Genomic DNA, 14652 nt, shown 5'->3' with positions numbered 1-14652 from the left:
TTTAGGAACAGACTTGGGAATAATCAAATCACCCCTTAATCTCATTTGGCACTACACAATTTTTTTTCCGTTTTTTGCTGGAGAATCATTATTTCACTGTTTCCTCAGCCCAAGCAGCGTTGCTAATCTCGGAATCATCTTATTCAAATGCGTGCGACAAGACATCAGGTCGTGTAGAGATGTCTTGAGATGCTCTACATCATCAAATGCGTACCTTTACAATCTGAGCACCTATCGAGATAAGCGATTGGTGGGATTCCTCATACTCTGGAACCATCTCTAGCAACGGTGGTTGGTTATCACTTCAAAGTCATAACGTGACAAGTACTGTTTGTACTTTTCAATGGCCCAAACCATGTCGAAGTACTCCCTCTCCGTGACCGAATAGTTTCGCTCAGAGTGTGCCTTAGTCAAAGTGCGACTCGCAAACTCCACCACTCATTCTAACCTGTTAACAACCTGCATCAAAATAACACCCAGATTCATATCGCTTGCATCGGTCTAAGGGACGAAATCATCATAAGAATCCGGCGGCTGTAGAATCATGAAGTACTTTGTCTTCAAAAACGTCTGTTCCTGCTCTTGACCCTACTGGTAAGTTACGTCTTTCCTCGTCAACCGGACTAGGGCACGATAACCTAGGGTAAGTTATTGATGAAGCACCGACACTAAGACATCATACTCAAGAAACATGTCAACTTCTTTATGTTCCTAAGGGAAGGATATTCCATAATGAGGCGCATCGTCTCCAGATTCAACATAACACTATCTCGGTTTACTAAGAAGGAAGGTACCCCAACCCGAACTTACCAATTTTAGTAATTCTTGTATATGTTCTTGTACATTAAAACTACAATATATTTATATTTTTGTTATCGGCGGAAGAACATATTTAAGGGGTGAAATCCATACTCAATGTTCACCCCCAAAAATAGTTTTTTTAAAATAACTTTTCTCCTAATCAATATTTTTTAATAAGACCAAGTGGGTAATAATCCTTATAAAAATTCTAACAAATTCTAATGTGTTTGACTTTTGGGGGTTGTAACTTCTATTTTTGATAGGTGAAAATTTGACATGAATTGAAGACATTGATTAGAAACAAAGAGCACTGAATTATTGGCGGAATGTGAAAAGAAAAAATTGGAGTCTTAGGAGTGTGAAAAGTATATATAAAAAGGTATCTTTTATCAATCAATTTTGGCATTAGGCTCACACAGTCAACCAAGGTACGAGGATGGGTCAATAAGTCCTTGGAAAAAGATAGAAAAACAATTTTTTTTATTTTGTAAAATAATCGCCTTTTAGCTCGATACACTTTTTCAGGCGTTCTTCAAATTTTTTTAAGCCATCAGAAAAAAATAATTTTGGGAATTCCTCAAAATAGCCATTTGTTTGTGTTATGATCTTCTCGTTCGAGATGAATCTTTATTCGGGAAGGCACTTTTTTAAGTTTGGAAATAAAAAAAACTAGGGGCCCAATCTGGTGAAAACGATAGATGGTCTACTAATTCGAACTTCCATTCCTTAATTTTAACCATTGAAACTAAACAGGTGTGCACTCGTGCATTGTTTTGATGAAACAGAATTTTTGTTGTTCAAATGAGGAGGTTTTTCCTTTATTTTCTCGCTTAATCAGCCCAACAACAACGCATAATACTCTCCGGTGATTGTTTGTCCTTTTTCTAAATAACTGACGAAGATAATTCCACGTGCATTCCAAAAAACAGTGGCCATAACCTTACCGGCCGATTTCACTATCTTTGCCTTGTTTACAGCTGGTTGACCTTTCACGATACTCTGCTTTGACTGTTTTTTCGTCTCAGGAATGTAGTGGTGTATCCATGTTTCGTCTACAGTTATAAATCGATGCAGAAAGTCGTCGGGATGACGGTGGATGTGCGCCAAGAGGTCTTCAGCAGCCACCACTCGACTGCGTCTGTTCTCGACTGAGAGCAATCGCGGCACCCATCTTGCCAAAATTTTTTTCATGTTCAATTTCTCATGCAAAATCGAAATGACTGTATCTTTTGAAAGCCAACCCCTGTAGCTTCAACTATTTCGCGCAATTCTATTCTGCTGTCACTCAATACTATGTCGTGGATTTTATTGATCATTTCCGGAATACTCACGTCTATAGGACGGCCTGAACAATGTTCATTTGCAGTCAATCTACGGCCACGATTAAATTCATTTGCCAATTTAAACAGTTGCAAACACACGGGCAAATACACCATGAACTGTATCTAACTCAGCTTTGATTTATTTCGATGTAAGTCCTTTTAAATAGAAATGTTTTATCACCGCTCGGATTTCACTTTTTTCTATTGTTAACAAGAAACAAAAGTTGTTCACTTTGATCGACAAAAAACGAACTACTCGATGAATCTGGCTGAAACTTCGGCAGCACTCTATTTAATCGTGACACTTGCTGGTGCAACATAAGTTAGGATGCTTTGAGCGCCATCTTTTAGATTTTCTAAGGACATACTGACCCATCCATGTAGTATATGCAGAGAACAAAATTGCTCGAATGTGTGATTACGAATTACTTTATTCTGCTGTTGACACTGGCCTTATTGTGCATGAAAAAATTTGTGTTACACGCAAAAAAGATTCTAGAGTTTGAAGATTTTATATTCAAAACTTCAAAACACTGGTTATTAAAAATTAAAATTGCTTATAGATTTGTATCTAGAAAAATTAACAAATTGGTTACCCGAAAAACTTTCAAAAGTAGTACAGAATTAGAGAAATAAACTCTTATATTTGTTACTAATGCGAAGAAAGCTATTCAAGAAATTGGAATTCATAATACATATAATACAGATCATAGTGGATCCCAATTGGAAATGCACTCTGAGAGAACATTCGCGGTGGAAGGCGAAAGTTAAATTCAAAGATCAGCAGATGCTCGTATTCTTGTGACGACCTGGGAAACGGACCTATGGTATCTCTGGCCATTACCTCCCAGGGATAGGAAAAGTTATGTCTGCCCATAAGTCCGGCTGGGGCTTGCTGCTCCACTTCACTTGTTGGCAAATGGAACAATTGCACATGTCGTGGGCTACGTCTTTATAGATGTCTGGCCAAAAATAGCGAAGCGTCGCTTGCTCATGCGTCTTAAGCCAGCCAAGGTGATCGGCAGTCGGTTCCTCGTGGCACTCAGCTAGTACCTGTGCACGCTGTTCGAGTGGAATAACGAGCTCCTAAGCATCATCGTCATAGCCTAGGAGATCGTATTTCACTGGGTTTGGCCAATAGCTACATAGTCATCCACGTACGAGCTTCTAATAGAAGTACGACTTGGATACTTGCCGGGCTTTCTTCAGGTACCATTGGTCCCGGGTAGTACTGTTGACCGCTAAGGAGATGACGGCGCTTTCTTGGTCCTCCTTAGTTTTGTAGATGCGAGAGAGAGCATCATCCACAATATTATCCTTTCCCCTTTGATGAACTATATCGTCAGACTGTAGCCTAAGGGACCAGCCCCCTAGCTTCCTATTCGGATACTGCAGATTACGCAGCCAAACGAGGCTGTGATGGCCAGTGACCACTGTGAAATGGTATCCCTCAATGGAGGGACGAAACTTCTCGATAGACCCAAATCACAGCTAAACATTCTCTTTCGGTCACAAACAATTTCCTCTCTGAAGGAGTGGGAACGCAACTTGCATAGAAAAGTGCTTTGTCTTCGTCGCTGAAGCAGGACACTTTCTAAGCCCACATAGCTTGTTCAAAATTCAAAAATCAAATTTACGTAGCCCGCAGAAATTCAAAATTCGCGCGATACTTTTTGAACAGACTTCGTATTCTCGCTTTGTTTTTCACAATTTCTTTTGGAGTACGAATATATTTTCCAAATTAACAACGCAAGTTTTGTCCTCTTGAACATGGTTGGGCGCCAAATTTCTATAACGAAACTGCGCATGTGACGTGCTCTCCAGCCACCGTTATTAGAAAATAATGAGGAAAATTTTAGGTTGATGAATTAAGAAGCGTTGTCCAGGCAGCACAGCTATACCGTCATGGAAGCGGTTCAGCCCCTAGGTCCGCGAAGAGCGTCGTGCAGCTCAGCTGCGTTGAAAACGCAAAAGAACGCAATGCACAGTGGCAACAGGCGACGGAGAAACGGAAAAGAATAGGATTCAAAAGAAGCACGCGATTATCATAAAACAGATCATATAATAATGTAATAGTTGAAAAATCCACAACAGTACACAAGTGTATATAACGAAAATAAAGCGGCGCTTCGCAGTAGCGCAAACTGTAGCGTTGTAGTGCGGAAGAGAGAGAGATAGAGAAAACAGCAAGCCGGTAGAGAAAGAGAGAGATTGCAGGTACTTACAGTTGCCGACTTAGCTTCTTAGCCCTCGCTTATGCGTTACAAAAGAAAATGGCACACTCATTGTGCACTAGCACCAGCACACGCGCACGTGTGTAGTCTCCGTTCCAGTCACGAGGTGATCCAGGAGGTAACGAATGGCTACGATGAGGCGACAGATTACTTTTTCTTCCTTGATCGCGTGGTCAAATCTGTTCTCTTGTTACCTACGGTGAGACTAACAAGCCAGCGGCGCACGCCCTTACGTGCGTCGCGATTTATTAGCTATTTTTCTCTTCCTCCCTCTCACGCGACTTACTCTGATCGGCTACCTCTCTTCTCATGCTATTATCAGCTGCGCTCATTTGTTAAATGTAGTATATAATAATAGATGTACATGACTTATCATAGGGAGAGAGAGACATAACGAGTGGTAATAGCGCTCATTATAATACTTACATTACATAATAAATGTAATGCAGCAGAGAATGCAATTCCTATTCGCTGGTTCGGTGCGAGCTTAAAACTAAACTCAAGACTAAAAGACTAAATATATAACTTAAGTTGTACAATATTGTCATGACTGCTTATGCTGCCTTAGCATTGTGCTACGTCAGTAAACAGTTCATTATTTATTGCTTTTATTGTTTATATGTTACCAGACTCTGTTTAACATTTGTCTTACCGTTCTGTAGAATCCTCTGATCGCTTTTTTGTTTCTTCTGTATATAAATTTTTCGATATTGTTTAATCTTGCTGAATGTTCTATTGGACAAGTTTTTCTGTAATATGTGAACAGTTTTTTGTATTGTATAATTGTTGTACATTTACAAGATAATCTAAAAAAAATGTCGTCAACCACAACTATATGATAATAATTTGGTTGGGATCCTAATAACAATGTTTAGTTTATGAAAGTTTATATTCTCTATGTACCTCTATCGTAGTACAGTAGAGCTTTATTATTTCTCAAGTAGTTGATATTCCTGTAAACTAAATTCTAAAACAGTTTGGATTCTGTAAAGGTTTTTCCGGGACCGGTATTAGTTTCTTCATACGTGCCTTGCAATTTTTTTTTCTGCTATTTTATATATTTCATTAAAATTTTTTTCAATACGGGTTTTGTTGTTTAGTTTCGGCTTCAGATCTGGAAGCGAAGTTTTCACTAATTGTATACTTTTGATATCTTTGTTACATGGTTTTATATTGAAATGTTTAAGAAAATCGTTTACTAACTTGATTATTTTATTTTTATCCTCTGTAGATTTATTTAACATTTTTGTATAATTGAATTGTGTCAGTCTTGTATGGGATCTTTTGTAGTACAAATTACAGTTTTTATTCGCACATATGTATGTTCTTATGTCTAATAATAATTTTGTGTGGTTATTCGCATCCTTACGGACTTCCAGTGTAGGAAACGAATTCTCATAGGAATTATTTATTTGTTGCATAATATCTTTACATTTTATTTTATTGTTGCTGTTGCATTTTATGTATTTTATGGATTTTCTTTTATCCATTTTTTGATTTTATAATTTTTATTAAAAAATAATTTTGTACGAAATAATTATTGTGTTTTCATTTGAAAATAATTATTGTGATAATTATTACAATATAAAAACTGTAGAAAATATGTAAAAAATACAATGTTGTCTGTGTATGGAATGTGATAACACATTATTAATGTTTAAATAATAATATTATATTGTAACGATGAATGTTCTATTCGCGCACTCGTCACGTCAGGGGGACTGCCCGCGGGGGCAGTACCTGCCGGCCATAAAGGGAGGACGCGTGCCACGTATGAAGAGAGAGAGAAAGATAGAAAAAGTCAGTTGACGAGAGACTACTCTACGATATGCACATGTTTTGCCCGGACCCCACCTTATTTAAACCTGAACGCGAGACGAACTCTGAAATTGTGTGAGCTATTTCTTCGATACGAGTCTGGAAAAGGCATCTTGGAAGAGAGAAATTCAACGGACCATCAACCTCGAACAGCTGACTTCTCCCGTGATCGAAGAATAGCGTCGTAAAGGTTAGCAGATCTCACGAGGTAATTCAACCAACTCCGCGTAATATACTCGCATAATCTGAGATAAATCGCCGGCCGATCTCACTTGAGCTGTAAAACCGCGACGTGATGATTCTGCGCGTACCGTGGAACATTTTTAAGCAAACGATCATTACAAGTGCATGGTAGCGGACAAGATGGTGGCGCCTACATCTGCCACGTATTAAAAATAATTACCTTTGCACAGGCCTCGTTTTATAATTGAACCGTGGATTAATAAAAGATACCATCGTGGTCATTAAAAATAACCTAATGTAATTATTGATTAAGCCTTCAGAAGCGCCCATTCGTACATTTGCATATTCGCTACCGTCATACACCTTCGTGCTTGCACGCCCATTTTTAACTAGCGAAAGTAAGGAGACTTTATGTTTTCTCGAAAAATATTAATTTATTGGTCAATATTTATGTTGTCTCCTTCAAAGTAATCCCTGTTAGATATAATACACTTGTTCCAGCGTTTTTTCCAATCATCGAAGCACTTTTGATAATCTTTTTGAGGTATAGACTTGAGACCTTTCAGCGATGCAGTTTTTATCTCCTCAATCGATAAAAATAGATCTTCTTTCATGGGTTTTTAAATTTTAGGAAAAGAACAAAATCGCTAGGAGCCAAATCCGGTGAATATGGAGGCTGAAGCATGACTGTGGTGTTGGTTTTGCCAAAAATTTCTCATGAGCAACGATGACTGAGCAGGTGCATTTTCGTGAAGCAAAATCCACGAATTGTTTTTCTAAAGTTCCGGATGTTTTTTGTGTATTACCTCTCGTATGAACTATGACTATACGACGGTTCTTTTTTTCAAAATTAAGCAATTTTAAAACGAATTTCGCTGACATACGTCTCATGCTCAAAACATTCGAAAGAATATCATGGAATGAGCCAACCGATATGCTAACAGCTTCTGCAAATTCTCTGATGGTCATTCAACGATTTTTAACACAATTTCTTCACTGCTTCAACGTTTTTATCTGTTGTTGATATGCTGGGACGTCCAGGGTGACATTCGTCGACGACATTCTCTCGGCCTTCTTGGAACAGCTTATACCACTTATACACATTTTTCTTACTCAGAGTAGACTCACCGTGTGCAATTGTCAACATTTCAAGAGCTCTAGAGTACTGCATTCCATTTTTCATACAAAATTCAATGCAAACTCTTTGCTCCATTCCTTTCGATAGAAAAAATGGCCGAGCACACCTAATACTTCTAACCTCTGACGCCTCTTCCAGAAAAACTATGAATATATTATTGTGGTGAGTGTACCAATACAAAAACAACAACAATTTAAAATTTGAATGTAGGTAGCCCGCAAAAATTGAAAAGTCATCTTACCTTTTGAATACCCTCATACTTCCGAACGAGGCTGAAGCTATCTAATAAAAACAACAGTAGTATTCAACGGGGACTTCGCCCGGAAGCAAAGGCTCACGACCAAGGTAAGGTCTCGGTGTGAGATTCGACGCAGAGTAAACATTTGTGGTTACCCGTAGGGGCAATCCTTGATAAGCGCACAGAGCGCTGCTAAATTAACGCCATTGCGTGACGTCACGGCAACGCTCGCGCATCTCCCGCTTATTCTTGCGCATGCGAAGAAGCTCGCCCGCAAACCTATACACCACGTAGCCCACCGAACATCTTATTCAATTACAATATAAAAATTAAATAATTGTTTATCAATAAACCTTTTATAGTGTGTTGGTAGACATTTATGAGTAAATTTCGTATGTACCAAATAAAAAATAGAAAAAGGTTAGTAGAAATTTGTTTAAAAAGAATATCTGAAAAAATTCTGTTGTATTCTAGAATTTCTAGAAACTAGAAAACACTTTTTTTCAGATAAATATTTTTCTATCTCTCGTTTTATTTACTAAAGGATTCCAAATTGATGAAAATGATCACATTTTGTTAAAAATTGTATTCCACACAATGTAATTCAGAAATAAAAATTTCTTATAAGTGTTTCTGATAAAGCTTGCAAAAAGTTGCAAAATAGTGTACTTCAAATTTTTGTGCAATTTTTTTTGTAATACAGATAGGAGTCATAATTGGGTAAAAGGTATTTGAATTTTCAGAGTTGAATTATTGTTATAAAAAATTTAAGGAACATCAATTATATTAGATATAAATATCATTTTAAAGATCTTGAAGATACCTTTCAAACGTATTGAGGCTGGTTTAGGTACATTCTTTTTTCTCTTACATAGATATAAGATTTAGAAATTTTTATAAATTTCATTTTTGTATAAGCAATTGACCGGCACTGCCTTAAACCATTATTTACACTGTTCTACACCTTATTCCAAAGCACTAATGTATTATATGCGACAGTGCACGTAGAACTGCGCTATCGCACATGTAAAAAGTATAACATAAATTATTAAAAATCTCAAATAGCGATGATACGAATAACTTTTAATTACTGAACAATACTAGCTACTTTCACTGTGATGAAAAGTAGTGATCAACTTTAATTTGACTACAAGCAATCAATAAAACCAACCAGGAATAATCTCACTCTATCAACTATTAATAAAACAAATATTAACAGAGCTTCCGCTTTCTGAATAAGACCACAGACTACGCATTCCAAATTACTCGTTCTATTATGGGTAACAATTTGACGTTCCGCCTCATTAGCGTAACGTTTTAGTGCACAGTCATAGCTATAGACGCAGGTGCCAATTTTCTAATCAATCTGCAACGTCAAAACTTTTCTACCACCCTAAGTAGCTCAGAAAGAACGATCTCTCTGACTCCATAAAAAAATCCTTGAAAGGAATACTTCTACTACTTGGAGCCTTGTAGAAGTCTGTTTATGTGCAATACAAAAAATTCTCACAGAGCTCCGCAGATATGTAATGAGAGATGAATGTGAACGGTATACATTCAATAGATCTCGTGACCTTGTTTCATGTCCTTCTTTGCGTCAGAGTGAGACTTTTATTAAAAGTATACTGATTCACAGGTACGTAAGTGAAGCGATATATCACACAGTATATATTCCACACGTATTCTGATTAACAACAAATTACTAATTAACCATCCTTACTATCAAAATTAACTATTAATATTCACTATTTATGTCAAACTTATTTTCATTCAAGGTGTAAGAGCGTAACTCATGCCTCGCATACGAATGATTACGTTCATTTCATATAAACTTTCATGCATTTCAATGTAGAATAAACAACGTCACAACTATGAGTTTGAACGAACTCAATACACGTTATTGCCAATTGCACATGTTGATGTGTTGAGATGTGTGTGTGTGTGTGTGTGTGTGTGTGTATGGATGGGTGGACGGATATGGGTAAGTGGAGGCGTTTGTGCGTACGTGGGCGCGCAAGAACTCGCTTTGGACGACTTTTTATAGATTCTCTAACTTTTTTTACGACCTTTGGTGCAGAAATTCTCTCATTTTTTTACGACTTTTGATGCAGAAAAAGCCTCGAGAGTTCTACTTTCTCTTTATCTGATTTGATAGGCTTCATGAAAAATCACATTTTTAGGGTTCAAGTTTTAAACCTTTCGACCGCTTTCTTTAAATTTTTACGTACTTCATAAAATCTCTTATTAATTTCTTCTACAGTTTCTCCAAATACAAGTGCATTTTCAGCTCTCAAAATTCCGGTTTAAGTTCGGCCACGTGATAATATTTTCGTTTATCTGTCGTACCACATATTATAATTATGCTGGATATCAAATATAAGTCAATAATCATTTTTTATTCTTTCTTAATACCGATGTTAGAGCATTAAAAGCGATTTCTTCTTTTATTTTATATATTCAAATTTAATATTTTTAATGGCTATATTTCGTAGTTTATGCGGTAGTCGGAATAAAGATTCCATACATTAGTGGTAATGACACACTCTAACTCCATCAGTAATAATCGAATTATGTAAATTCTCATTTTTATTTATTACGTTAACGTATAAACTCTTTGTCACATCACTCCTGAAAATAAAATTTTCGATTCGTTGACTGGTACATTACCATGATGTACGTCAGCTACTAATGCCAAAAAGAGATTCCGTATATAATTTCCATCTCTTTACAAGGACTGTTACTCGTTGACTGAAGGAATACAATGATCCACGCTAGCAACCACTGCTAGAAAAAAGTGATACTGACAACACTCTGACATCTATAGTGATATGTGAATTATGTGAATTCCCGTTTCTATTTTTTACACTGAAGTATAAACTCTTTGACAAATTGTTATTTAAAATACGATTTACACTTATTTGGTCTAATTGTAACTATTAAGCTGAAACAATACCGTTATGTACATTAGCATCCAACATCGGACAAAGATTCAGTATATTAGTGACACTGACCCTTTCAACCGACTTTAGTAATATTCGAATTGTGTAGATTTTCGTTCGTTTTATTAGTTCAATGTATAAGCTCTTTGTCACACCAATCCTGGAAATAAGTTTTCTTATCTGTTCACTGGAGTAATACCATCATGTCCGTCAGCGACCACCGCCAGAAAAAGATTCCGTATAATAACGTCACTGATACACTCTGACGTTTTCAGTGATAAACATTTTATGTAAATTCACTTTCCTATTTGTTTTTATGATTAAATAAAGTAATATATTGTAGAATATAGATTTCATCGTTCTTCTCAACATTGTTTAGTTTGTTACCAAGGACAACGCCTAGTAACATATCGTTATTCTTTTTAGTCAGTCTTGCAAATTGATTGAGTAAACTGATTTAACCATTAAAATTATTTTATATATTGATTTGTTCAGTTAAAGTTCTTTTATATAATTTGTGTTTATTATTTACGGGATCTTATTACAATATTGTAAATATTATACAGTGTTTTTAATGATATTTTTTTATTTTGTTCATACTGCAATAAGCTATAGCAATAATGAAATGAACGTTTCATTACGATATTTTGATATACTTCATTTTATGAAGTGGTCTGAACTGGCTTATTTCTGAAACAGTAAAGTTTGTGGCGGAGAATCGCGGCATATTCGGCATTCTCCCGACGGGCGCTCGCCAATGTCCGCGCGCCGCGCCAAACTACGAGAGTCTTCGTATAGAGCACACTCATACTTATTTTTATTTTGTCGAGGTGTGGCGCGAGGACGAGTGACAGAGGAGGGTGTATGCGGCGAAGGAGAAGAGTGAAAAGAAAGAGAGAGATGGAAGACTGAAAAAAGAGACAAAAATAGTAGAAGTAATTGAGAGTTGCGCGCGTACCCTTGTATCTATTGTTCAGATAGTATTCGCTAAGCAATAGCAGTAGGCCGTCATGTACGCTTTTTTTTTATCGTTTTATCGAAAACTTTCATTGCGACATCGCCGATGAGAATTACGGAGACAAACCCGGTGCATTAAGTAATTTTGGTATTGTTGGCTGGATCAGACCTCGCCTCTTCTTGAAGTTTCGGCCGGCACCGGTGCATGTGGGAATCCGGCAAAGTATCGGGGGTGCGCGCGTGAGCGGCCACTGCTGCAAGCTGTGGAGAGCGACAGCGTTTGGCGGTTAGGGTTTGTCAACAAGCGATAACGAGCAACAATCGCACCCACAACGACAGCAATAACCGGACCATCAGCGACGTAAAGGTAACGACGGAAAGGAAAACCAGCGGATGGAATCGGTGCCGCGTTTCTCTCTCTCTCTCTCTCTCTCTCTCTCTCTCTCTGTCACTCTCTCTGTCTCTCTCTCTGTCTCTCTCTGCCTCGCTCTCTTTCGCATGCTTCGGGCATCAACTTATCATGGGTAGCGTTGCAAATCTGCTCGCTACACCATAGGGCGCGATTGCAGATTCGTTTGTACGGGTGTGGTTATTTATGTCAAGTTAGCTGTAAGGGCAGAATAGGCGAATTGGGTGACAGCCCTTATCACTAATTCGCTCTCGCGAGCGCGAATTTGTTTTATTGCGGATAGGAGAGCCGGCATCTAGATCACCAATTTGATTTGTAATCTTTCATCAGTTGATTTTATTTGTTATGTTTATTGAGTAAAGACCTTTATTAAGTCACTGTCACAATCGTTTCTCGCCTATATCATTTTTTATCCTGAAACCAATTCGCGCGAGTGACGCGTTATAACTCGATGCGCTATTTGATCATGGGAGTTTTCGCGCCTCCTAAATCCCTTTTAAAAATAATTTGTGCGAGTGGCCGCGATGTACCCTTAGCGGAAACGGCCGTATTACTGTTACAAGTTGTAGGGACCGTTCATTTATCCGAAGTCATCTAAAATAAAAAGGTGTTTTTCTGTGCTGGAGCATTCCAGCCACCTCCTGGGAATCAACAAAGCTCGTTGAAATAGGCTTGTTTCCTTAAAGTCATCCAAATCGTTCTTACCTATATATATACATATATATATATATATATATATATATATATATATATATATATATATATATATATATATATATATATGTTGTAAAGGGGTGATTGCTCCGTTTCAATCCGATTATTCGTTCGGCGCGAAAGCGTGTCGAGATGCGCGCGGTGATATCGAAATGTTCAAATTTAATAGTCGGAGAGCAGGAGGGGACGAGAGTCAGACAACCAACTTGTTACTAGTTAGAAATAACAACAGTAAAATTATGATTTGAATCGCATGCGAGTTAGTTTATTTGCCTATTCACTACAATAAACTTGGCCCGCGTGTTTATGTTTACGAAGAGCGCGCGCGTCAATAACATACAATGTCGGAGCGGCTGTAGCTCTTTGTTCGCAGAGTCTATACATGCACGCTACCGATTTTCATAGAGTACGAGAGATTAATAATTCACTCCGCACAGTCATACAAAAAGTCGCGATACTAAGCTGGCCAGCTTATATTATTAATGGTCGTATGATTAGCGATAGAGGAGGAGGTTCGTTGGCGGTCCCTTGTCGGAAGCAGTTCGCTCGCGGTTTTCGCCCTCGATGGCAAAACTCCTCACTTACGCTCACTCGCACCCACTCAGTTCTCGCGAGCGCGGAGATATCACTTCTATTGTTCGGAAAATCGGCTGGTTCACTGCTTACTTCCCTTGGAAACTCTTGGCGGAAAAACTCTGGCTTATTGTTAAGCGGCTGAACGTTCGGATAACTAATCCTCGACTGGTTCATTTATATTCGCACGCGTTCCGTCCCGTCTCGTAATGAATTCCCTTATTCCATTTTCCCCAACCAGTAGGTGCTGCCCTCGCAGGCAGCCGCATGGTTGGGGTGATAGCGCTAGTAGGACGTTTACCGTCACAATGTATGATCAAATATATCTGTAACGAAATTTTCAATTTATTTCTAATTAATATAACTGTTGTAGGAATCTGATAATGAAGAAGATTACGATGATAATTTAGTGATTGATCCGGGAACTGATTTAAATGCATTCTGTAAGTATATAAAAAGTGTTGAAAAATGATAAATTATTAAGTAGATTGTTCAGTATATCTATTTTTAGTGATGGAAACATTCAATGATGACATCGAAGAAGAAAAAGATCCAGATATTATGCAAGATTCAATATATCTTTTAAATCTTGGTCAGTACTTACGCGATTTTTTGCTGAACTTCTCTTCGCATCATGGATTTCCTTTATTTGCTCAACATCTTACTATATTAGAAAGGAAAGTTTTGAATTATATAAATATATTTTGATCATCTAGCTGTCAAATTAATGATTCTAGAGATAGAATCATGATAAAATAACAGAATTTTATTAATGAACTCTTATTTTTTAATCGTTGATTATTCATTATTTACTAAATATGTTTCGATTTCAATTTCTCGATGATCTATTACGGACTATATCCGTTTTCATAAAGGAATAAGCCAAGTTAATCGAGTATCCATTGGTTGTGAGCAAAAAATGATTTTTAAGTGTATTACGACATAAAGTTCCATTGTTTAAGCATTTTATTTATTTATTTATTTAGTGATAATAATAAACTCTAACAATTTAAGAAAAAAAAATACTTGAATATTAACATATAATAACAATAACATAATAACACAACATAACGCATACAATTAATATCCAATGTACATGTGTCTTATCACTTTCTACAATATTGCCAAATATTTTTTGCTATTTACTTTTTCAGTTCATTCTTAAAAATATTTTATTCCTTTTCTAATATCTTAAGCTCATAAGGTAGTAAATTAAAATTCCTAATATTAGCAATATCTACTGTTTTTTTTATTATATCTATTATACCATGCAACGATCGCCGAGAATCGTTTTGACTCGCGTAGGTTACTGAGCGGCTGAGCGTA

At 37.1% G+C, this 14652-nt stretch overlaps 1 protein-coding gene across 5 annotated transcripts in view; it reads left to right on the top strand.

The window, feature by feature from the left end:
* LOC131670827 (importin-9) overlaps positions 1 to 14283 on the top strand; it is a 224555-nt gene extending 210272 nt beyond the window's left edge. For 2 of the 5 annotated variants that reach the window (XM_058946892.1, XM_058946815.1), the window contains exons 11-12: positions 13700 to 13769; positions 13838 to 14283. In XM_058946892.1, the coding sequence (XP_058802875.1) occupies positions 13700 to 13769; positions 13838 to 14034 (267 nt within the window). In that variant the 3' untranslated portion in view covers positions 14035 to 14283. The remainder of the gene's footprint in view (positions 1 to 13699; positions 13770 to 13837) is intronic. The other 3 variants (XR_009302497.1, XR_009302500.1, XM_058946973.1) reach the window with 3 other exon arrangements.
* Positions 14284 to 14652: the final 369 nt, after the last annotated feature.

Source organism: Phymastichus coffea, unplaced genomic scaffold, assembly GCF_024137745.1.
Source record: "Phymastichus coffea isolate CEN01 unplaced genomic scaffold, Cenicafe_Pcof_1.1 PCOF00001, whole genome shotgun sequence".
Lineage (NCBI taxonomy): Eukaryota > Metazoa > Arthropoda > Insecta > Hymenoptera > Eulophidae > Phymastichus > Phymastichus coffea.
This window is presented reverse-complemented; position numbering and strand designations above follow the sequence as displayed.